The sequence below is a fragment of the Schistocerca gregaria genome, chromosome 1 (genome assembly GCF_023897955.1).
Source record: "Schistocerca gregaria isolate iqSchGreg1 chromosome 1, iqSchGreg1.2, whole genome shotgun sequence".
NCBI classification, from domain to species: Eukaryota; Metazoa; Arthropoda; class Insecta; order Orthoptera; family Acrididae; genus Schistocerca; species Schistocerca gregaria.
The window spans coordinates 204,299,031-204,326,085 of NC_064920.1; the positions used below are offsets into that span (position 1 = coordinate 204,299,031).

General features: G+C 36.9%; 1 protein-coding gene across 1 annotated transcript in view; it reads right to left on the minus strand.

Annotated features, from left to right (window-relative positions):
• The window catches only part of LOC126336896 (cell division cycle 5-like protein), a 90,180-nt gene that overhangs the window by 39,268 nt on the left and 23,857 nt on the right, over window positions 1-27,055 (minus strand). The window contains exons 3-6 of the mRNA XM_050001022.1: window positions 26,255-26,385; window positions 10,770-10,885; window positions 3,279-3,491; window positions 3,063-3,197 (exon numbers count right to left, since the gene is read on the minus strand). Coding sequence (XP_049856979.1) covers window positions 3,063-3,197; window positions 3,279-3,491; window positions 10,770-10,885; window positions 26,255-26,385 — 595 coding nt within the window. The remainder of the gene's footprint in view (window positions 1-3,062; window positions 3,198-3,278; window positions 3,492-10,769; window positions 10,886-26,254; window positions 26,386-27,055) is intronic.

Genomic DNA, 27,055 nt, shown 5'->3' on the forward strand with positions numbered 1-27,055 from the left:
ATAGAACAAAAACACACATCAGCTGCTAGTAATTTTCTAAATTTATTCCATGCTGGTTTCAAATCTTAAAGCTTCTCATCTTCAGGTGCCTCCATATAATTATGAAATAATAAATGTGAGGCAGTCAGGCCAGTCATTGAGGATCATTACCTATGACACGCAAACAGATGGGAGTGTAGGACTAACAACTACAGCTCCCACCTAGATAGCAGGACATGGAAATGACTCAAAATTGAGGTGGTTCAAATTTTTTTCCGTGGACATGTATTCCTTCCTTGCTTTCCCAGCTTAGAGTTCTTATAACTTCCTCTGGAGTTACAGAGATTAGTTTTTTTACAAAGGTTAGTTTTGGATTCTCTGTGCCTGACAGGCCTTCCTGTTCTGAATTTCACAAACACGAAGTATAATGAGAGCTGTAGCAGTAATGTATATTTTCTTCAATATACTAAAAGACATTAAAATAATGAAAGGATTCATTTTGTGTGTTCAGTTTTGTGTGTTTTAGTTTTGGGAGATTCTCCTTTTCTCATAGACATCAGTTAACTAATTTTCAAAGTTACCCCTGTATCTTTTTTCTTTTAGCTTTAATCATTTCAATCAGGATATTATTACCTCCAGGTGTTTTTCCTTTCTCCATTCCTAACACATTTCACTTGGCATTATTTCAAGATAATTATTTTTTTCTCATTAAATAAAATCTATTTTTGAGTCATCCCTTGACCTACTCAAATATTTAAAGATGTTTTCAAATTCTTGTCCCATTATGCAAAGTTAACATCTGTGCCATCTTATTAACAGCTCAAATGTATCATCTTCTCAACATAACGATATTATGAAAAGGAAAGTTGCTGCTCGCCATATAGCAGAGATGCTGAGACACAGATAGGCACAATACAGTGTGGTTTCAGTTGGCTGAGACTGCAGTCAAGTGCGTAAAGGGGTGTGTGTGTGTGTGTGTGTGTGTGTGTGTGTGTGTGTGTGTGTGTGTGTGTGTGTGTACATCTATTGTTGATGAAGGCCTTAATGGCCAAAAGCTTTATTTGTGACAGTCTTGTTTTGTGCCTACCTGTGACTCAGTATCTCCACCATATGGTGACTAGCAACTTTCCTTTTCATAATCCTGTTACATTCCATCCTGGATTTTCCACTGTTTGATCTTCTGAAAGTATCTTTCGTTTTTCTGTTACCCTTACTGCATTTAATTATATCTCTAATCATTATTTTTTTTTCCCTTCTGTCTCTCTGATGGCATTTCTGAACAGCTCTGTTTAATTCTGTATACTGTTCATTCTATAATACTGCTATTATCATCTTCCTAAGCTCTTACTTCCTCTTTGTTCCTATTATCACTGGTTTGAAACTTTCGCTTTCTCTTCAATAGTTGTCTTGCTCCATTCACATTTTTAAACGTTTTTCCATATTAACAGAATCTTCTGTAGGTTCTTGGTAGAACAACATTATAATAAATGAAAAGCACCAGTTTGCTTTGGTTCTACAATATTACTTTTATTGTTAAGCAGTTTTTGGTTTACTAGGTCATCTTCAGACATTTACTGAGTATTATCACCAAAGAAGTTGCATTGTTTTGCAAACATTGTAACTTCTTTGGAAATAATACTCAGAAAAGTCTGAAGATGGCCTTGTAAGCCAAAAACTGATTAATATTGTAGAACAAAAGCAAACGGGTGCTTTTCATTTATTAAAAATTTTTCCCTCTTCATAACTGCAGTATCTTTCGCAGTGTGTCCAAGCATCTTTGTTAATTAATTACCCTTCATCTATGTTGGCGTAATCTTCATTATCCAAGTCACGAACTTCTTGTTTAATTTTATCTAATACACCTCCCTATTCCTAAATAAATTCTCATAATCTACATTTGAGCTGAGTTATTCTGTCTCTGTGTACATTTTTGTTTTGGAATTTGCTAGTCAATGAGCACATGAAATTCCCGAACAATTTCCTGTGCATTTCTTAAATGTCCTTCACTTATGTGCTGTGTATATTATTTTGTAACACATTTACTCACTTCACCGCTTCTTTGGTTTTGTTAGCGTATACAAGTAAATGAATGAAGAAACATTACAAGACACACTAATAGATTCCACTTTGCTACTGATACCACTAACTTGAGACCAGCAGTAGCAAAGTGGAAATTTATTTGCACCCTACAACAATAAAGGTGTTTAATGAGGCAGTAGATCAATTTCAACATGACTCTGTGCAGAAACTGAACACTGTTTCAGCCCTTTAAAATAGTGGTCCTTTTCTTCTTTGTTTCCTATAACTATTATCTGACTATTATAGTATATGTGGTTATGTGTTGGTACATGCAGACATAGTATTCTTGCACCACTTTCTGTTACCTTAATGTTGTGCAGCATTAGAAAGTAGTTTATATCCAGCACTGTAAACAGAGATAATTTAAAAGTATTTTATCCACAACAGATGCAGCTGAACTCCATAACTGTTCCTTTATAGTGTGTGACTGGAAGCAGTTATTATTCTATACACTACCGAGATAATTTGTATCATGAATACCTTATTACCTGTTGGTAACCCTGTTAAACAGCAAAATGACATTACATGACACTTCAATTCAACAAATCAGCCTAAAAATGGTCAGTCAATGGAAAGTCATTGTTGTTAAAAATTAATTACTTTTAAACAGATTTTAATGAACCACTGCCTCAAAGTACCACAGTTTGCAATTGATTTACATACTGCACAAACTCACACCAACAATATTCTGCAAGAGAATCACTAACACTGTGCGTATTATTCAAAAGTCATACAAGTTGCATTCAATATGTTCACAGTTACAGCACACAATGAGAAGAAACCAAATTGTCTTGCTTTTTAATTTGATGTATGATATTTTTATATTTTTCAAGCTGCATGTTTCAGTTTTCTTAATGGAAACCAAATAGGAAATGGATTAAACTGCCATGAAATTAGTAAAAGACTGACAACAAGCAGCCAATTAAAACCGTCTCCAATTTGGTAAAAGATCCAAAAATATCTTCATTGGAGAGGTCATTCAATCAAAATCAAAGCACACATACCTGATCAGATATCTGGGGCTCTGGTAAGACAAGCTTGCTTCTCTTCTTTGCTGGCTCCTGATTTTGTAGCATGGCCACTGGTATGTCATTCTCTTTACGCTGTTTTAACTTCTGCTTGTCCTTTCGCCTTTCTCTCTGGAAATGCGTAAAGAAATAAGTCAAGTCATATTGTCCACAAAAAAGTAAAACCAGATATTTAATGTGATAAATCTTTACCTCTTCCTTTTCTGTTCGTAGTTCCCCGTCCAAGTGCTGCTGTCGTAATCGTGAAAAGTCTGGAGCTGCTGGATCTATTTCTTCTTTACTTGTGTCATAAAAGCCCGGAGCTGGGCGCTTTTCAAAAGGTATTTCTGCATTGTAATCAACACCGCGCTTTTTCTTCTTCCTTGCAGCCAGTTCAATGCCTGCTGCTCTCAGTTCCCTCCTTTTCTGCACATAAATAACATACCATGAAAACTCAATACAATATAACGCCAAAATTAGTAAAAGGAAAAACAAAATAAAATATGAAAATACCAACAAATATTATACTGATTATTTGCTGCTTGCAGAGTTGATAGTGCTACCAAACCTTGAACATCCACGAATACTGTGTGCATGAATTTGCTTACTGTTGGCATGTTGGTGACCTTTGTAGCGGAATTCCATTCATGCTCTGTTGTTTTCAAGGTCAAAATGGTGAACCCAGCTTTCATCATCTGTCACATGATGTTAGGGGACCCCACCACCCTCACACTCACACTCACAATACAAAAGAATTTGTTGACAGATGTGCAATCTCCTCATTTCATGTCAGGAGTGAGCATTCAAGACACCCACCATGCATACCATTTTCTGAACTGCAGTTCTGCAATGATGGCTTGCACATGCTCTCACGATATGTCACATTTACCAGTGTGTGTGTTATCAGAAGATTTTCTGTGATGATTTCATCAAAAAGAGTCTGATAAGTCTCGTGGGCTGCTGTACGTGATCTTCCTCTCTGTCACATACACTGAGATTAGCACCACTGTTTTCTTCATAATGAGCGTGTACAACCCAATATCACACATTTCTGTTGTCATCACTGTCTACAGTTTCCATTGATACGTGGATTTCAATTGGAGGCAATCGATTTACAATTTGTTGTTTCTCACGCGCTGACATAGTTATGTTACACACTGCCATGTTAGATACTACAATTCGGAGATCTCTAGCAGCAGAGGGTTGCAACTTGTGTCAGCAGGAAAGTCACCTGAGTAATATGCATTGCACGTAATATCTCAACCGATAAAAAGAGCAGAATAAAAAAAAATCTAGAGATGTTACTTTTCAGCACATCCTCATAGATAAAGGATAAAATGCACAAAATAAAAAATTTAGAATGACCTACTCAAAAATATACAAATGTAACACTTTTTTCTTTGGTGACAAGCTTTCCTGATGTGAGTGAGACAACATTTTACCCAAGAACTCCAGTTTCTTTATCATTAAGCAATGTTTCAAACAGAAAATTAGTTTTCAACTACCTGAGATGTGTGACTGTGTTTGCAGATAATTTTCTTGCCTAGATCATAGCTTACATAATGTGTTCGTTAGGTACTTGCCATATCTTTTAAGTTATAGATGTTTTAAGAAACTTTGTGCACAAAATTTTAGTGTTATCGCTAGTGTGACCAAATTGTTTTTACACTGTAAGCAACAAATCTTCAATTGGGTAAAAAAAAGGGTATTCCGTAAAAACAAAATTATTTTTTGTAATTTATTTGTCTTTATTATATTTTAATGACGAATGTGTAAGTTTTAATATGTTTTGTTTGATTTTACATATTAAAAAAATCAATGCTGTTATAATCATACTTGAAAAACGTCATTAATTCACTTTTTATCAAATTCAGGGTACACTTATTTTGTACATCAGTCCATTTTAACGCCATCTGTGAAAAATACCTTTCTATGAATCTATCGATACTAAAGAAAATGGTAAGATGTGAAAAATGTTACAGGTTTCATTCTTGGAAAATCCTTCCAAGATTTTCTTCCATTTCCTAATCGCACCTTTATTTCCCACCACCCCTCACCCCCCCCCCCCCCCCCCACCACCACCACCGCCCCACCCCCCTTCCATGAACCATGGACCTTGCCGCTGGCGGGGAGGCTTCCGTGCCTCAGCGATACAGATAGCTGTACCGTAGGTGCAACCACAACGGAGGGGTATCTGTTGAGAGGCAAGACAAACATATGGTTCCTGAAGAGGGGCAGCAGCCTTTTCACTAGTTGCAGGGGCAACAGTCTGGATGATTGACTGATCTGGCCTTGCAACATTAACCAAAACGGCCTAGCTGTGCTGGAACTGCGAACGTCTGAAAGCAAGGGGAAACTACAGCCGTAATTTATCCCGAGGACATGCAGCTTTACTGTATGGTTAAATGATGATGGCGTCCTCTTGGGTAAAATATTCCGGAGGTAAAATAGTCCCCCATTTGGATCTCCGGGCGGGGACTACTCAAGAGGACGTCGTTATCAGGAGAAATAAAACTGGCGTTCTACGGATCGGAGTGTGGAATGTCATATCCCTTAATCGTGCAGGCAGGTTAGAAAATTTAAAAAGGGAAATGGATAGGTTAAAGTTAGATATAGTGGGAATTAGTGAAGTTCGGTGGCAGGAGGAACAAGACTTTTCGTCAGGTGAATACAGGGTTATAAATACAAAACCAAATAGGGATAATTCTGGAGTAGGTTTAATAATGAATAAGAAAATAGGAGTACGGTTAAGCTACTAAAAACAGCATAGTGAACGCATTATTGTGGCCAAGATAGACACGAAGCCCACACCTACTACAGTAGTACAAGTTTATATGCCAACTAGCTCTGCAGATGATGAAGAAATTGAAGAAATGTATGATGAAGTACAAGAAATTATTCAGGTAGTGAAGGGAGATGAAAATTTAATAGTCATGGGTGACTGGAATTCGAGCGTAGGAAAAGGGAGAGAAGGAAACGTAGTAGGTGGATATAGACTGGGGCAAAGAAATGAAAGAGGACACCGTCTGGTAGAATTTTGCACAGAGCATAATTCAATCATAGCTAACACTTGGTTCAAGAATCATAAAAGTAGGTTGTATACAAGGAAGAATCCTGGAGATACTAAAAGATATCAGATGGATTATATAATGGTAAGACAGAGATTTAGGAACCAGGTTTTAAATTGTAAGACATTTCCAGGGGCAGATGTGGACTGTGACCACAATCTATTGGTTATGAACTGTAGACTAAAACTGAAGAAACTGTAAAAAGGTGGGAATTTAAGGAGATGGGACCTGGATAAACTGACTAATCCAGAGGTTGTACAGAGTTTCAGGGAGAGCATAAGGGAACAATTGACAGGAATGGGGCAAAGAAATACAGTAGAAGAAGAATGGGTAGCTCTGAGGGATGAAATAGTGAAGGCAGCAGAGGATCAAGTAGGTAAAAAGATGAGGGCTAGTAGAAATCCTTGGGTAACAGAAGAAATATTGAATTTAATTGATGAACGGAGAAAATATAAAAATGCAGTAAATGAAGCAGGCAAAAAGGAATACAAACGTCTCAAAAATGAGATCGACAGGAAGTGCAAAATGGCTAAACAGGCATGGCTACAGGACAAATGTAAGGATGTAGAGGCTTATCTCACTAGGGGTAAGATAGATACTGCCTACAGGAAAATTAGAGAGACCTTTGGAGAAAAGAGAGCCACTTGTATGAATATCAAGAGCTCAGATGGAAACCCAGTTCTAAGAAAAGAAGGGAAAGCAGAAAGGTGGAAGGAGTATATTGAGGGTCTATACAAGGGCGATGTACTTGAGGACAATATTATGGAAATGGAAGAGGATGTAGATGAAGATGAAATGGGAGATATGATACTGCGTGAAGAGTTTGACAGAGCACTGAAAGACCTGAGTCGAAACAAGGCCCCTGGAGTAGACAACATTCCATTGGAACTACTGACGGCCTTGGTGAGCAGCAAGATGTATGAGGCAGGCGAAATACCCTCAGACTTCAAGAAGAATATAATAATTCCAATCCCAAAGAAAGCAAGTGTTGACAGATGTGAAAATTACCGAACTATCAGTTTAATAAGTCACAGCTGCAAAATACTAACAGGAATTATTTACAGACGAATGGAAAGCCTTGTAGAAGCCGACCTCAGGGAAGATCAGTTTGGATTCCGTAGAAATGTTGGAACACGTGAAGCAATACTCACCCTATGACTTATCTTAGAAGAAAGATTAAGGAAAGGCAAACCTACGTTCCTAGCATTTGTAGACTTAGAGGAAGCTTTTGACAATGTTGACTGGAATACTCTCTTTCAAATTTTAAAGGTGGCAGGGGTAAAAATACAGGGAGCGAAAGGCTATTTACAATTTGTACAGAAACCAGATGGCAGTCATAAGAGTCAAGGGGCATGAAAGGGAAGCAGTTGTTGGGAAGGGAGTGAGAAAGGGTTGTAGTCTCTCCACAGTGTTATTCAATCTGTATATTGAGCAAGCAGTAAAGGAAACAAAAGAAAAGTTCAGAGTAGGTATTAAAATCCATGGAAAAGAAATAAAAACTTTGAGGTTCGCCGATGACATTGTAATTCTGCCAGAGACAGCAAAGGACTTGGAAGAGCAGTTGAACGGAATGGACAGTGTCTTGAAAGGAGGATATAAAATGAACATTAACAAAAGCAAAACGAGGATAATGGAATGTAGTCTAATTAAGTTGGGTGATGCTGAGGAAATTAGATTAGGAAATGAGACACTTAAAGTAGTAAAGGAGTTCTGCTATTTGGGGATCAAAATAACTGATGATGGTCGAAGTACAGAGGATATAAAATGTAGGCTGGCAATGGTAAGGAAAGCGTTTCTGAAGAAGAGAAATTTGTTAACATCGAATACAGATTTAAGTGTCAGGAAGTCGTTTCTGAAGGTATTTGTATGGAGTGTAGCCAAGTATGGAAGTGAAACATGGACGATAACTAGTTTGGACAAGAAGTCAATAGAAGCTTTCGAAATGTGGTGCTACAGAAGAATGTTGAAGATTAGGTGGGTAGATCACGTAACTAATGAGGAGGTATTGAATAGGATTGGGGAGAAGAGAAGTTTGTGGCACAACCTGACTAGAAGAAGGGATCGGTTGGTAGGACATGTTCTGAGGCATCAAGGGATCACAAATTTGGCATTGGGGGGCAGCGTGGAGGGTAAAAATCGTAGAGGGAGACCAAGAGATGGATACACTAAGCAGATTCAGAAGGATGTAGGCTGCAGTAGGTACTGGGAGATGAAGGAGCTTGCACAGGATACAGTAGCATGGAGAGCTGCATTAAACCAGTCTCAGGACTGAAGACCACAACACCACCACCTTTATTTTTGTCATCAATAGACCACGCCGTGTCAAAGTTTCTTTCAATTATTTGAAATTCTTCATAAAAAGAGTCCACATTCAGAAGACTAATCCTTAAAAAGTTCCGCAGCTCTTTGAAAATGGTCATATCTTACATGTGATTTTAAGTTTTAGAACAACATCTTGGAAAGAATGTTGTCTTCTCAAAAATCATATCTTGGTAACAAATATCCTACAAAATTGGTGTAGAACAGCAGAAAATCATTCTGAATACATTGTTTTGCTTTCGTGCTTAATTCATCCAATATTTATCTTCTTTTACTTCCAAAAAAAACTGTCTTTTCATCTTTGCTCAATCTTTTGGCAAATCCTATGCATTTCAGCATGAATCTCAACAACTGACAGAGAATCTGATTCAATCTTCTTCATTGTTGTATCTACTGAATAGATTACATTATGCACAAGTGACAAATATGCCAAAGTTTTTTTTCTCTTCTCTTCTCTTCTCTTCTTCTTCTTCTTCCGCTTCACATGTGATTATCTTCTCTAATAGATGAGGACATTCACTGCAAAATTCCAGAAAATGAGATTTTAGTGCAGGCCATATTTTAATACTCTTTTGACAGCAGAACCAAGAGATAAAAATTTCATGCAAACATCTTTTATTATTTCTTCCCATTGCATCGCATTCACTTCAAATAAAGTTGCAAGTCCACTCTTCGTTTCACAGCTCTACTGAAGTGACTGTATATTTTCAGCATCAAACTTTCTACATCCAATTTATTAGTACTGTATTTTTGCACCATCACTTTCAGCTAAAAAAAGCGTATAAATGGAATGGTTTCTGCCAAAGTTTACATTAGTGTCATAAGTAGCGAATGCTGGAACTTTATTTAAATACAATCCATTCTTCTCCAATATGTCTATTAATAACTTCACAACTTGATATGCACATCCATTGCTACATTCCAAAAATCCCAGCAGATGGTTTACAAACCCAGTATCATACTCAAATCATCATAAGCAAATTGGTAACTTTTTTTATTTTTTTTTTTTTTAATTACTTGCATCAGTCACTACACAAAAGTATAGATGTTTTCCTTGGGTGATATGTAAAATATTTTTAGCAGATTTTTTAACCAATACTTTACATACAGTGGCTTTTACTTTCGTTTTTCGTCAGCTAACACTTTGAGCAATTTTTTAATAAATGCAAATATGTGGTATAGAATGTGTAAACAATCCCTACTATTGTAACCAAGAGAATGTTTCATCATGTGATAAACAGATGCGAGTTCTCCAGCATTAATCTTATATGTCTCCCAGCCAGATGGTTCATGCTTCAAGAAATATTTGGAGAAGGTACTTGATGCTGTACTGCTAACAACAGACATGTGAGATTTAGTAAATGCATGTTGTTTTACATCAGCAAAGCCTCCATGAGAACACGAGAAATCTATACTGCACTGGAGACAGTACAAGTTTTCTTTTACTTGCCTTAACCAGGACTACTTTCTCAGTTCAGATTATACTGAAGAAGCCTTTTAACTTTCTTAGAAGGTACTCCACCACTTATAGGTGAATTATCAGTGTCACTGTCACTTAAATCACTCATTTTGTCTATAGTTTTAGAAATAAATCAGAAGTGTAACACATTCAACGTTCAGCAGTTCTTGAAAAACAATAAATAACATGCAATAACAATCAAGATTGGAACTAAAATATCTTTCCCGTATTTGTCAACACACCTTGACATAGCTTTTAAACGAGTTATCAAATGAATGAAAATGTTAAACACAATATTGTAGAAAGAAAGTGAGGCAGATAATTAACAAATAGAAGAATGTAAAATAAACAGAAACATGGGCACAGAATTGCATGGCCCGTGAGAGGGTGGGAATCAGTGAATAACGGCCCTTGTCTGGTGTTTTCGTAGACATAGCCACCGAGCTAGTCGTCTCTTCGTGCGACATCTGCATAGATATCATGTACTTGCCAGCTGTAGCATGAAAGTTTTTGTAACAATAATCGAACAACGTTGAAATATGGGACAGAGCCTGTCCCAGTGGGACACCTAAAATTATGCCAAAATATGGGATGTCTGACAATACTAGTTACCCCCCTTTCTGAAACCTGAACCAGATAAAATTTGCTTTTCTTTGGCAATAACATATGAAGTACTGTGTTATAATGAAGCACAAGTCAAAAGCAACACAGTAATCAAAAAATTCTAGTACAATACAAAACAATTATGTATTACACATGAAGAAATGGATGGAAAACGTACAAAAACTCCTATGCCACAGTCATTACAAAGACTATAGTAACAGAAGAGAAAGAGGGATACAATAGTATTTATCTTACCTGTAAAGCAGCTAACCTTCTTGCTTCCTCCAACTGCTTTTCTCTTGCTTTCCTTTTTGCTTTCTTTCCTTGAGTGTTTGCAAGACGTGCCCTAGCTTCAGATAACATTTCCAGTTCTGCAAAAAAACAACACAGTAATAGCAACAAGAATTATTTTGATAAGATACAATTCACAATGACAAACACACAAGTACATATAATTACGTTTCATATAAAACATTACATATAAAACTATTATTACAACTGTTATTTTATAAACAGTATCAGAATATTAAATAATTTATTTCTTGCAAAACTAATGTTTTGTTAAATAGAGAAAGGAGAGACTAATCAACATATGTGAAGCCTTTGAACTGAAATTGCTGTCAACACATTTTGTGGCATGTCTTAAGAAGAAGATGAAGAAGAAGAAGAAGAAGAAGAAGAAGAAGAAAACTTAGAGATCTTCAAATTTTTATCTTGGAGAATTTCAAATACACCATATAGTCAACTCAAAGAGAAATTAAAAAGAAATTTTGAACATAAAAGTAAAAAAAATGAGTCTTCAATTCTGATTGCCAACTCTTGTTAATTAAGTTTAAATTCAAACCAAATAGTAACAAACCAAGTATTAGTAGAAATCCAAGAATTAATCCAGAATAAACAAAATTCAAACATCTTCCAAATAAACATTTTCAGCCAAGATTCTTTCAGTTGGCCATAAGTTAAAACTTACTCTCTCACAAGCTTCCCAAATCAGTACTGCTTCACCCCCAAGGAGACATAAACATAAGTGCTGGAATTACATCTGTGACAAGGCCACAGAGCACAGAATTAGAGCCTTGAAAGATTGGAATGCCCATAAAACCACATAAAATGACATTAATTCCCTAAAATCCAGAAACAGACTTATAATATCATTCAACCTGCAAAATGCCATTAGGATAAAACCAGACTAGCAGAAACAGAACAAGAATTCACGAAAAATATCGTAGTATTTCCATAGAATTTTTAGAAAAGAAATATCAGCATATTAGGCATCCAGCCTTTGTTTTAGACAGCCAAAATAAAGAGAATTGCATACTCTTAGCAAGCTACTTTAAAGTTCTTTTAAACTGTGAATCTCCCATAATTGAATTCACATTTGAAATGCCCGAGTTAAACACAGAACTCCCAGCAATAAAAGAAGTTGAAAAAGCAACATGTAAACTTCAAAGCACTAAAGTTTCACAGAAAGAAGGAGAAAGACAAGACAGTCGATTAAACAAACATTAGCTGCTACCAGCTCAAAAGTTGAATTCCAAGGCAAATTGTTTGAATCTTCTGATACAAAAACATAGGGGAACAGGAAGATGTATTATCCCATTTACTGTTCAGCCTTGTATTAGAAAAAGTAATAAGGGCATGGAAAAGAGTAGTAAAATGAATAACCATAGGCAGACTACATAAAACTAAAACGTATTTATGATCTGGTGATCTTTTTCAGACAACACATAAGAAGCTATTTAATTTCCTTGAAAAACTGCATGAAATAGCAGCTAAAAGTAGATTGAAAATTTCTTATGAAAAGTCCCAGTACATGGAAGGTTCTTCTCAATACATAAATGGACAACCCATGTTCACAGTTTGGCAAAATATCTCAAGTATTCAAATTTAAAAACCTAGAAGAAATCACCCACTTTATGGATTAAAACCTGAAGCAAACAGGGAGAGAAATATTAAATCAAAAAAAGCTTGTGGTGGGGGTGGGGGCAGAAAAATGGTCAATATTCAGGCGTACAAGAGGAATGACCATTCGAAGCAAAAAGGTCTAGTAAATACAGACTCTACAATTCATAGCTTAAGAGCTAAGAGCACTTTCTAAGTAGAGGAAATATGTTTTACAGCAGTGAAGATGAACAGGTGCTCACAGCTCTTAAGGTATGCAATTTGAAGCATATGTTGACTGGACATTTCTTCTTGTTTTGGTTCATACTATCGTTTTGGTTCATACTATCACCTCAGATGTACAGCGAGCAAAGATCTTGTAATAGAAGATATTTGTTTCATAGTGTTGAAGATGTACAAGTGTTCATGGCTCTTAAGGAAGCTGATGTGTCCTATGCATTGCACACTGTAATCACTGGAGACAGATTGTTGATTGGCTCTGAGCACTATGGGACTTAACATCTGAGGTCATCAGTAGCCTAGACCTTTGAACTACTTAAATGTAACTAACCTAAGGACATATATTAAAAACAAAGATTCCAATACTTACCAAGCGGGAAAGTGCCGGCAGACAGGCACATGAACAAAACACACAAACACACACACAGAATTACTAGCTTTCGCAACCGATGGTTGCTTCTTCAGGAAGGAGAGGGAAAGACGAAAGGATGTGGGTTTTAAGGGAGAGGGTAAGGAGTCATTCCAATCCCGGGAGCGGAAAGACTTCCCTTAGGGGAAAAAATGGACAGGTGTACACTCGCGCGCGCGCGCACACACACACACACACACACACACACACACACACACACACACACACACACACATATATCCATCCGCACATACACAGACACAAGCAGAGCAGACATATTTGCCTTTAAATATGTCTGCTTGTGTCTGTGTATGTGCGGATGGATATGTGTGTGTGTGTGTGTGTGTGTGTGTGCGCGAGTGTACACCTGTCCATTTTTTCCCCTAAGGGAAGTCTTTCCGCTCCCGGGATTGGAATGACTCCTTACCCTCTCCCTTAAAACCCACTTCCTTTCGTCTTTCCCTCTCCTTCCTGAAGAAGCAACCATCGGTTGCGAAAGCTAGTAATTCTGTGTGTGTGTTTGTGTGTTTTGTTCATGTGCCTGTCTGCCGGCGCTTTCCCGCTTGGTAAGTCTTGGAATCTTTGTTTTTAATATATTTTTCCCATGTGGAAGTTTCTTTCTATTTTATTAACCTAAGGACATCACACACATCCATGCCCGAGGCAGGAATCAAACCTGCGACCGTAGCAGTCGCACGATTCCAGACTGAAGCGCCTAGAACCGCTCAGCCACACCGGCCGGCAGACAGATTGTTGACTAAAGTATAATGAGTTATATCAAAATTTGGAGAAAATCTTGAACAATTTGAGGAAAAGAAGATTAAATTCTATGGCAAGTTGTTAGAATGAACAATAACAGGCCAGTGAAAAGGATTCTCAACCTTGTCCTTCCAATGAAAGTTAAAAACAACTGGATGCTTAAAATTGGAAAAAATATTCAGGATATAGGAACTACAAACAATATTTACAGGGCAGAGTTGCATTCACAACTTTAATTGATGACCATCGGCTTAAAGTTGAACCAAGTGTTACATCTGAATGAACATGGATAGAAGAACATAAGAAAAACCACAATTAGCAGATGATAAAATAAAGGGAAAGGGTGAGTGGGGGCGAGGAGTAAAGGTAGCAACTACTGTATAGTTGACACATTGAGTCAGCAATATGTGAATACATACATTACCAAACTTTAACACAAATTCTTCTTCACAGAAAACAGATTACAAATACACACATATACACATGCACAATTACATTGTCCTGGCAGACCACATTGGGCTGGCACTGCAAGTATAGTGGGAAAGTGCAAAAGGAAGTGATGGTGAGACATGAACACTGGGTAGGAAGAGCAGTAAGTGCACAGAATACAAATGTACCATTGGTGAGCTCATTCTGGCCACAGTCAGGAAGAGCAGTGCACAATGTACAATAACACAGAGGACTGGATTGGGAGGCAGAGAGATAACAGAAGAAGAGGGAGACTGAGCACTAGAAGCTGCAAGAGCACAATGAATGAAGTTAGAATCGTGAGACAGGAGTGGATGTGACTGTGAGGCAGAGACTGACATCAAGAGGATTATGACGTCCGATCTATAAAATTAAGAGAGGTTGGTTGGTGTTGGGGGAAAGAATACAGATGTCACAGGTTGTAAAGCAGCCACTAAAATTGAGCATGCTGTGTTCAGCAGCATGTCCCATCACTGGATGGTCAGTAACACTCTTGGCCACAGTTTGTCAATGGACTGCACATTGGTGGTTAAGTCCACACAAAATTCTGCACAGATGTTACAGCAGAGCATACCAGGTCTGTTTAAAAAACTTCAGAACATTTGTAATTTTGCGCCAATGGCATGTTGGAGAGAAATGCAGTTGGTATATCTGCACACGCCTGTGTTTAATGTGTAACTGCTGGAAGTTTCACTGTTATATGCTTGTTAGCTATTTTTCAGTGCTGTATTGACTAGAATGTTGTGTTGTACAGTTTGCGGATTTTGACATGGCAGACTTAAGAGGTCCAACACATCTACATTAAATTTTGCATGTAACTCAAGAAAACCTTTACAGAGACACACCAAATGATGCAGGAATCCTACGGTGACGAGTGTTACAAGCGGTTCACACAGTTTAAAAAGGCCAGACTGAAGTTAAACACAACCACCTTCTGGTGCCTACCTATTGTGCTCATGTCAGGAACATCAATGATATTGTGTGTGCCAGTCAAAGACTGACAGCCCAAGAGATAGCAGAAGAACATAACATTTCAGTTGGATCACGCCGTGAAATCCTGACTCAGCATCTTGGTATGGATCATGTTGCCGCCAAGTTTGGCCCGCAGCTCACGAGTCGAGAAAAGAAAGACTTTCGCCTTGCAATATAAAACATATATGTTCGAGGAAATGTAAGACGTTTCTGGTCTTATGGGTGCCAAAGTGTAGTGCCACATCTCTTCACACAGCATTCTTCTATCACACATCACTAAATTTTGCTCCATGAAATTCAAATGTGTATATTTTGTAATGGAAGCCATCCAACCTATATTCACAACAGTGGAAATTAAAATGTCCTGCGGTGCCTCTCCTGCTCCTAGTTGGCTGGTCTGACATCCTATCCCTTAAATAAAAACACTCACATGTAATGTGAAAATTTGCTATCTTTCTTGCCTATTAGCTAATAGCTTTCTCTTCTGTGTGACATAAAATTAAATATAGGAGACATAAAATCAGTACAGACAAAAGACAAGCAAGATGGTACACATTTCTTCAATCCTTAGGTCATGGAATTTTTTTCTCTCTAATCTTCCTACAGCTTTATACGAGTGCTTTCCTTTCTGTGAAAGAATCTATTCCCTCATTAAAGTTCACCAAACATTTTGCTACTGAAAAACCAAAATGTCGTCATCTAATACTAAAAAGCTGCTAATATGACTAATACCCACAACTGGCGTGGCTTCTCAATTTGATTACATCTATTCTGTCACTGTCTGCTGGGTAAAACAACAGGTCTTTCTAATATTGCAGGAGTTATAGCAGACATCAAATAAGTGAGACTGTTTTGACACAAATTGTTATTTTTATCTACCTCATTATATAAGTAACACGACAAGACATAATTCATGAATTACCAATATCAAATGCCTATTATACCTACTACAATTAAAATGTTTTATGTTAGGAAATTGTTTCACATTTCATTCATACACTCCAGTTTCTCAAGCTTGATATCAAAAAGTAATAATACAAAATTTTTATACAAATTCAGAATCTTCATATTCTTCCACATAATTTGTGTGATGTTCCTGTTTCTCCTCTTTCCTCCTTCTAACAAACAATATTGTCATCACTAATTCTGTAACTATTCCTGCCATTGTGAAAACTTATTCTCCAGTTAACTTCACTAACTCTTGCCAGAAACACCAGTTTAGTTATCCCACATTTATTATCTGCTTGAGCATTTTTAAGTGTTCATACAACACATTTTCTGCGTCATTCTGAGAATAGAACTTGAGCTGTTGCTGACTGGAGACTGTACAGCTGGCGATTAATTGTGTAGCCTGAATTTATGGATTTCGCTAATAATTGTAACAACACTGGTCATTTGCACACAAACAAACAGCGACTGGCATTCGCCTGTTCGGGTTTATTCGGCTGAACTTGTATAGCCTGGTCACCTTTTGTCTGCGGGAGAGGTTTTTTATTTCTAGATGTGTCACGGATTCCCCTGGCAGAGACATTATGTAAACTATGCATACATTCCAAAATCAACTTACGATTCACTCAGAAATCAATTTAGAATGTGTTACAAAACCAATAGGGATGCATTTCAAAATCATATGAATAAACGATAGACCAACATGCGCTGGATTTTATGCATGAATTTGGCACCCCCTGAAATTGTGGCCAGGACTGATACTGCAGTTTTCCCCCTCTTAGATCCAAGCCTGGGCATTCCAGATGCCTCATTGCAGCTGGTTATTGCACTCACGCTGAATAATCTTGGTCCTTGTTGACCAGTTATGTCTCCCCATTGTTCACAGTCCAAGCTTGCTATATCACAGACATGAACCACTCCCTTTATTGCCTCTGAAACTATCCCCATTACCAATAGGATTGCTTCTTGTCTCTGGTGATGGCATCTCCCAATACACACTAACATTCCCCGTGTCCATAGGCTTGCTGTTGCAGAATACTACCTCTCCGAACATCCTGCCGATCCCAAACCCACCACACCAATACTCACTTATACACCTGATAAACTACATCCTTATGCGAAACTACATGGTGTCTCACAAAAGATGCACAGCAGGGGTCCGCAGGTCACATGGCACAGCCACCGGTCACTGCCACCGCATCTGCAGGCCACCGCCACGCCTGGCTCTCTGACACTTATCTTCCATATGCAGCTGCATGCTTACTTTCCCTGAGTTAAGCATAAACAATGTTGCCATCTGATTATCTTATACTTGCATTTATTTACAGCAGATGCTCAAAATTTGTCCCTCTGACATATCCTGAACACATTAGCAAACAATCAACAAATTTTGGCTGCCGAAATCTGGGAAATGACTGGCCGAACCTTGTCTTCCATCTCTTTGAGCATGTGGTGATTGGTTGCATACACCTCATCTTTTTAACATTCCCTCAAGATTTAGATCTGGAGAATGAGAAGGCCAGTCAAATATCCTATCAACAAAAACACTTTATACTGCTGTCATAGAAGCATTGGAGATGTGTGGTCTTGCACTGTCACATATGAAATAACCATACATTTTGTTAGGCATTAGGTCTCAAAAAAAAGGATGTAGTATATTGTTCACATACCTGTCAGAGCATATTGTTTAATTTGTCTTGCACTAATTGCACACCACGCCCATTTTCACATCATGCAGATTTTTGGAGCTCCAACGTCAATTGTTCTGAAAATTTATGTACCCTGACGAATGCAGGCATGCTTAACCAGAAAAAAGCATCTCAGGATCAAGTTCTCATTGTGCACAGACTGTAACAGCCAGCTGCAATAAGTACGTCGAGCAACAGTATCCGAATTCCTCAGTTGATGTGCTACCTTTATTTTGTATGGCTTCAATTTCAGTTTGTGCACAGCTCTGAGAACATGCTATTGACACACTGGTCTGAAGTACCAAATGGCGCAGAGGTTTTCTCGCTTGTTTCTGAGGCCTCTCCTATCTCATCTAACTTATTTTTGGTTAAACACTAGATTCTCTAGGCCTTAGTTTGTGTAACACAGATCCAGCCCCTTGGAATTTCTTCACTAACCTGCATGTTGTCAAATCATTGGGAACCCGCGCACCGGTAAATTTTCATATGAATTTAAGCTGAAATTCCACATACAATTCTGTTTTTGCATAGTTCCAACACAAGAAACACTTTGTGTATACCATACTGGATGGAAACTCGACAGGAAATTCAAAACAAAACACCTGTACACTCAGTCGCACTGTATACGCAACACTCACAATGATGTTCCTGTCCGACGACTGGGCCCAGCAACATAAGGGCAAGGAAAGCCCCAGACTCGGCACACTTGCAATAATGATGTCTAGCAACAATATTTAAAGCAATTAAAATTGACAAAAAAAAACTCAAAAGAAAACACCAGTAAAAGACTCGGACAGTGCAGAGGGAACGTGCAAAGTAATGGTGTCTGAGAACTATGCTTAGCGACAACCAGCAGATGCAGCGGCAACAGCCAGCAAACATGCTGCATGACCCGCAGACCCCACCCGGGCATCTTTCGTGAGACACCCTGTACATCTCCCTTGAGGGGAAGACATACAAAAAAATTTCACAGTGCAGCCATTACCCATGAACATCTCATCTGCAGTAACGTATAACCCCTTGCCCAGTATCCTGAAGGTCTTATTAAGGCCTTCATATACACATATTAAACACACATCACCTCCTCACATACTGATTTCCTTACAAACTTATAAATAAAATATAAGATTGGATAGAAAACTAAGATAAATTTCTGTGAAGCACCATGAAATTTTGTTAAGTGGCACAACTGAAGATAAGTGTGGTTTTTGTAACAGTTCTGTTCAAACTTTGAAACAAATCAAATGATGGCTGTTTTAATTTACTGGTGTTATACATTTCCCTGGAACCAGAATTGTGCATTAATAAATATTTTCATCCAAGAAAAATAGACTGTTGCCTGACTATAAAGTGTATTACAAGAAACTCATGTGAACTCTTACCTGCACTCAATACTATGTACTGCTAAATAAATTAATTTAATGTGAGAGCCGTAGTCAGACACATTCAGGGTGCATTGTTAAGCTTGCTTCTCAAGAAAAAGTTGATAAAATTCATGTTCTCATCGTACATCATTGCATTCATATTTGTGAGATGATGAGTGTCTCATATAAATATTTATTTAATAACCTGAATGAAGTATTACATACGTAGACTGAATGGACAATGAGTGTGCTGTATGTCCACTCAGTAGCAAAAAAATACTCAAGGAACTATGTTGCAAAATCAGGTTTGGAAGAGCTGAAACCAAATTTTGAAGAAATTCTGGCGTAGCTATGGGGGGGAAAAAAGGGTTCTCCATTACACCTTGTACACAAATTCGCACCAAAACAGAATTTTGATGAAATAGAAAATATAGCAAGAAATTTGTAAACAAAGTGATGGAAATGTCATTACTGGTACTCACAATTAACATAATGATAAGACAGTGACAGGCTGTAAAATAATAAAACAGTGACTCACTCTTATTATATAAATTTACTAGACAATTTCCGTAATGAACTGAAATGGGAAAACCTGCAATAAATATGCAATAAATGTATTGTTTCACCAGGACAATTTGACAGTTTTATCAAGGACCATTGGAAGGAAAAAAAGGGATGCCAGGGTTCAACACCCTGTTCGCAAGAAGATAATTGTAAATGGTCTAAGTTGATGAATAACATTATATGTATATAACAGAAAAGGCTGCTAATTTTAATATTTATTTTTATTTTCACTGGACTGGTGTATGGCTATATGCCCATCTTCAGATGACAAATGATTCACTATTGCTTCCTTGAAGATTTTTATACTTTTCTTTCAAATTTTACTTCAACTTTTTACTGCTTTTTGGCACATCCTTAGTCTGTTATCAGGATGTACTGATAACCAATCAAAAAGAGAGAGAGAGAGAGAGAGAGAGAGAGAGAGAGAGAGAGAGAGAGAGAGAGCTTTGACATTTCTTTGACGGTAAAACAGTAAATTATCTGACTGCTGAAGTTGAGCATGTAGTCTGATATTGATAATGTGAAGATAAAATAACCAAAAAAAAGCAGCTTCGCCTGTGTACGATGTATGTTCATAATTTCATATCAATGGTGTGTTGGAGCGAAATGCGGTAGGCACCCTTGCACAAACCTGAGTTAAATGCGTAACTGCCAGAAGTTTCAATGTTGTATGTTTGTTATCTATTGTTTAGTGCCGTATTGAATAGAACATTGTGTTGCATAACTTACAAATTTTGAAAGCCGGAGTTAGAGGAGCAATGTGTGTGCATTAAATTTTGCATGAAACTCAAGAAAACCTTTACAGAGACATGCCAAATGATGCAGGAAGCCTACAGTGATGAGTGCTTAAGCCATACTCAGTGTTAGGAATGGTGCACGTGGTTTAAAAATGGCCAGACATAAGTTACAGATTATCTTCGTTCAGGATGCCCTTCTAACATATACCAATGACACCCATAAATAAATACGCAAATCTACAAACAGCTTTTAATATCCACCATTCTTTGTCGTACTTAGAAACAAAGTTGCTTTGCTACCGCAAATCACATGAATGTTTCTAGAATTTCCAATAATTCATTGGTACTGTTAAGTTAAATGAGCATTCTACAATTAAAAATGCTGTCTTTTTTGTAATGGCAAAACTTGACTGGACTGGAAATCCATAGTTAATGAACTTTCCTAAATTCACAGAATTTATTTGTAACTCTAACTACTACTCAAATAGGTTTTCCCATCATTAGAGAAATGCTTAAAATGTATTATTCATCAGCTCCAGTGTAACAGGCACCAGCATAATGTATTTGTTAGCATAACTGTCCAGAGCCCACATTTGCATGGACACAAGCATCCTCACAACTGATTATTATTTAGAAAAGTATTCCTTTATGTTCTCTCTCTCTCTCTCTCTCTCTCTCTCTCTCTGCTGTGTTAGATTATTAGATGGCTTGTATGTATTTCAGACAAATGGATAAATTAAAATTCTATGTCTTTTCTTATTTTCAATCAAATATTGGTTCAAATGGCTCTGAGCACTATGCGACTTAACTTTGGAGGTCATCAGTCACCCAGAACTTAGAACTAATTAAACCTAACTAACCTAAGGACATCACACACATTCATGCCCGAGGCAGGATTCGAACCTGCGACCGTAGCGGAAACAAATATTACCACCTAAAATTCATACAAATTTGGTGAAGAGTAATAGGGAAAAGGAATAGATTTCTGCAACTGTTGCTTATTTACTCACAAACTAGTTCTTGGATTCAAGGAGTAACTGAAAGTTACAACCACAGTAAAATAATGCACGACATACTGAGATACTGGTGACACAGATACAGATTTCTTATAAAGAAAAGCATTACATTTGGAAAATAAGCAGTATATTATTACATTTTAAAGTTATTAGTAAATTTTATTTTGATTTGATATCTGTTTTTCTGAAACATACATAATTAAAATTTTATTGAACTGTGAGGAAAAAGGATACTGTGTATGTTAATTTAAAACTAAACTAGCATTCAGTGTCATATTTTTATTGGTTTCAAGTATGTCCAGTAATGGCACATTTATGCTCTTTTTAAAGGTATATAGAAGACCAACTAAATGCACATTGTGTGGATGGTTGTCTGTTAAAACATGTTACGCAAACATTGCATCTTTGTTTCCTAGTCTTTCCTGTCATTTTCCTGCCATGACAACCTAACTCCCACAACTCTGTCTGGCTGACCAACACATACTTTCCAGTTCTCGCACATAATCTCACGTATAGCAGTTTGTAGCAAAAGTTACATTGTGTGTCTAATATTGAATACTACCTTCCAATGTTATTGTCAATGTAAAATGTTGGTTCATTCTTATAAGATTTTCCTTTTTTTGCAAGGTTATCTGAAATTTTACCAACCAAAAGCTCATGGATTTTAAATGACTTGATGCAGCTGGAAGCTCGAGAGAAAGTTATCAGTATATATTGCCACAAAACCATGAATTCATATGTTATCAGTCACATCAGATCTATAGCCATTACTGAAAGTGAACAGTTTGATTGTTCAAAATACTGTTTGACATTCTGATTCAGATAAAGGAACAGATATAAGGTGATGCACCATGGAATTGTAAGCTGCATGTTTTTGATTTCTTGTGTGCTGTAGTGTAATATGCAATTTCCCAGCAGTGTGGGCTACCGATAACTCATAACACGTAATATTGTTTGTGGAGTCAACTATTAAACACTTTCTGAAAACAAAAGTGGAGACCGAGTGAGGTGGCACAGTGGTTAGCACACTGGACACATTTGAGAGAACAACGGTTCAAATCCGTCAAGTCCGTGGCTGTCCAAATTTAAGTTTTCTGTGATTCCCCTAAATTGCTTCACGGAAGTGCCAAGACGGTTCCTTCAAATGGGCATGGATGACTTCCTTCCCATCCTTCCCTAATCTGATGGGACAAATGACCTCACTGTTTGGTCTGCTCCTCCAAATCAACCAACCAACAAAAGTGGATTTACATACAGAGTATTTTATAAGACTTATTACTTCAGAACACTTGTTTATTGCTGTCAAACATGTAGGTGAATCACCGCATGCCTTAATAAATAACCAGAGTATTATGAAGAAAAAGACGGGTTTTAAACATGCCATTGATGAGCCACTACAACTGACAAACACATGGTGCTTCATAATGGTAATGAACCAATGTAGCAATTGAAGCTGATTATTCATGGTTGATAGACCATGTAAATGGTCTTTTGCCGGCATAATCAGTAGACAGCTACCTTCAACATTTCTAGGCTGCTATTATTCATTATTTTAACCAGACATAGAAATTCATATATCCATATTGCATCTTGCTGAACTTTCAGAAATATGCATTACAACCAAAAGATAACTGATTATTTCTATCACTTGCTGCTTCTTTGTTTGCCAGTGGCAATGACATCTCTCTCCATATTGGTATTGTATTATTATACACACTACTTTTTTCTTCATTGCTTAAAATTTTTTATACACTCATATCACTCCTTCCTGCTCTCAATTTTTGAAACATCTCTCGTATCAATTATGAATTTCAGCCAAAATTGTGATATATATCCTTTTAAGGTATCCTATTACAATGAACTCCGGATTTACAAACTTCAATACATTTCACTGTATCGTGAATGCAGTTCTTTAACAAAATTATCAAACATAAGATTCAATTTTGGATTCTGAATTAATGCCTTTGTAAAGTGTGGTCATGTTCATCTGGAATTTCAGAAACAAAAAACTATAATTTCAACCTTGTAATTTATCAATTGTCTGCTAACTTGCCTTTAAACCAAATAACTTGTTGCCAAATTTTTCGTTATATAGTATAATGATAAATATTTCTGCAACTGAAGCCTCAATACAGATACACATTATCACTCAAGTGCTAGTCAGCAATGTGATATTGATAACAATACTTGAAAGAGAAATTGTCACTTGTGTAGTTTGCATGTTACACCCTATTAAAATACTAGTCTAAACTGTTATAACCCAACTTCTCACTAGATTTCAATGACTTCAGAGAGTTATTCTTGAAGCAGGTTCTTGCATTTCACCCTTCCTGAACCTTAAAACTTCAATTCTGTGAGGTTCATTTTTTAATCTGCAACACAGTATCTGAAAAGAGTAATTACAAGGCAAGCTGTTCTCTGACTTTCAGTCTTCCATTAATCCCTGCTTCCTCCTCCATGGATTCCTCTTTCCAGGTTATTTTTCTGTCAGTAGATCATAGGAAAAAACAAAGCCAGATTCTCTACTTGGTTTTTGTATATTAGCTAAGTATAGCAACTGATCTACCTCACATTTAAAAAAAAAACTGTGATAACAGAGCAAATCCTCACACCAGTTTATACCCACACTCAATTACAATGAAGTTAAAAGTTCTTTCTTGTATGGTTGTAAGTTAATTTGAGTCAATAACAGCTTTTAAATTACTGAAACCTAATTTTGGATGTTGGCATTTTCAAGGAATCTTACCATATCAACCTTTCCAGAAGATCACCATTCCTATAAACCTTTGTCTACCATATTCCACTTTCTGTAAACAGAGACTGATTTTGTGCACAATCCCTAACAGAATACCGGTCTACCTACTCTTCTTGACTATCTACCAGTTTCTTAATAATGTTGTCACTAGCATCTTAACTGCAGATCTTTATTTATTTATTTATTTATTTATTTATTTATTTATTTATTGTAACAGTTCTTCCATTTCTGTTAATTGTTTATCCTGCTACTCAAAAGTTTGCTATGCCAAAATCCACTGACTTATCTTCCAACATATGCAGCTGCAGTCCTATATGCCAAAATGTCTTAAGTTCTAAATGAAACATGGATTACAAATTTGCTTTAAATAAGTTTCAGTCTCTTCAAATACTGCTAATTTTGGTGTAGGACATCAATTATATTTCAAAATGTTGGACTGTTATTGTAGTCTGTTATGGTAAATAACTGTACTGACTTCTAAAACATAAATTACACCAGTGGTGGAAATTCTAGCATTGTGAACAAAGATATAAGTGCTACCTGGAATCCATGCTCCATTTCCAGGTGGCATGGATAGTAATGAAAGTCACTACAATGACACAAACTGTAAATTAGTGTGCTTGCAGCTACAGTAACAAAAAGCCACATTGCCTTTCATTCAGTTAGTGTTGCAGAATTGCCATTAAAAAAAAAAGCCAAATATACAATCTGTTACGTAATATGGTTTTTAGGGGCGGAAGATTACAAAGCTGCTGACATTCATCACAACGTTTGTGCTGTATACAGACTAAATGCAATAAGTGAAGTAGTTTAGCATCATCACTGGTGTCATTTATTTAGGAGGTGAAGAACAGATGATCAACATGATGACAAAAGTGGCTGTCTGTCAAAAACTAATACAGTAAATTGATCAAAAAAATCACGAAAAAAGCATTATGCGAGTTTTCAAAAGGTTTGACAACTTTCAGCAGATTTCTGTGAGTGTTTTAAATGGAAGTGTGGTAGACAGTATTGTAAGCTCTGTGCTTGTTGGATTCCTGAACAGAACTGTGAGTAGTGGATGACAAGGCATATGCTTACTATGATAATTAAAAAGCATGTTAAATTCAGTGAACCTGAAAAGTTACAGCTACCATTTTTGGGATGCTAATAGAATTTTGTTTGTGGATTTTACGGAACATGATAGGGTGCACAAAACACCAGTTCACTGAGGGAGATCAAGAAAACAACAAAGCTGTCTAAAACAAGTGATGTTGTTTTCGAATTAAGGTGTGATGTTTCTGCATGGCAATGTTCAGCAACACTCTACTCTTCAACCACCAGGAATTGTTATATCAGTTCAAGGGTATGACCTGCCTCTCAGCTGAACCTCAGTTCCAAATAATTTCCACCACTTCATGCACATGAAAAACTGAAATGGCTCCAAACTTCTTAATTAATAAAGTGCTTCAAAATGCTGCCAAGAGTTAATTGCATTTTAGGTGGCAGAACTTCTTGCAGATGAAATTTGTCAACTCACTAAAAGATGCAATTCATGCTTTAATCTGAAAGGTGAATTCAAAATTTTTCTTATAAATTTGTTTCTACAATTTCAGTATTATATTTATAGTCAATGGAGGAGGTTACTTTCAAGGGCATATTGAACCACCAAATTATACAAAAAGCACAGTTTTAAGATTTTTCTGATCACTTCACCTGGAATATTCTAGCCCTTTCTTTACAGCTCAACAGAAAGTACAGCCAGCATAACAGCAAGTGAACGTCTATATATAATTCTTATATCAGCTATTAAATGTCTTTCTTACAATTACATTTCTTTTTGATTAGTACAGCTAATAAGGAGCATGAGCCAAACAAGTATCGTGTGGCAGCCCACACATAGACAGGAATCAACACATTAAAAAAGGAAAGAAAACAAAAATGTGGACCTAGAACCCACCATCCTCATCCATATCCTTTGGATCAGGTCTTGCTGGTTTTGTTTCAGGGTTTGGGTCAATCTCTCCTGGCTTTAATTTACGTGGGTCATCTGCAGCATCCTCCCCTTCTTCCTTCTTCTGTGCCTGGTCCCTTTAAAAAAGATGGGGAAAAGTTGTAAAGGGAGTATTTTTGTTTGGCATATGGCTCATTCCACATCATATTATTCAGACAAGCTCACACACCATCCTAGAATTGGGTGAACTGGGTTATTTTTTCTCACTTTGGAGATGATTAACCATAACAATTTTTACCATTTTATCTCTCTGATTCTATTTTACGGCATTTCAAAATGCGTTGGCACAGAATGACAGTGTCAAACAATAAAGCGTTACTTTTGAGGTTCTGTATCTAATTCGGTAAAAATGGAACCATTTAGGGTCACTTTCCAACTGTCTGTCCGACTGTTAAAAACTCTTTTTCTCAGTATCAGGTGGATGTATTATGTTGAAATTTATGTCACATACCGAGGCCTATGCTCACTTGGTAGTGTAAAAATATGGAAACTGCATGTCAATGCAATCAAAAGATACAACTATTTATGTCACATATTTTGTTACTCTCAAACTCACTCATCAAAACCTGTGAAGTATTTCCCATTGACATAGAATCAAGAAATTTGGCAAGCAGCAAGCTTTTACTGTGAAAGTAAAGAAAAATCGAAATTTTTTTTTCTCTGATCATATCCAACTGTCTGAGTGTTAAGATAACTTTTCCTCAAGAACAGGTAGAAGTATCAAGTTGAAACATATGGCACATACTA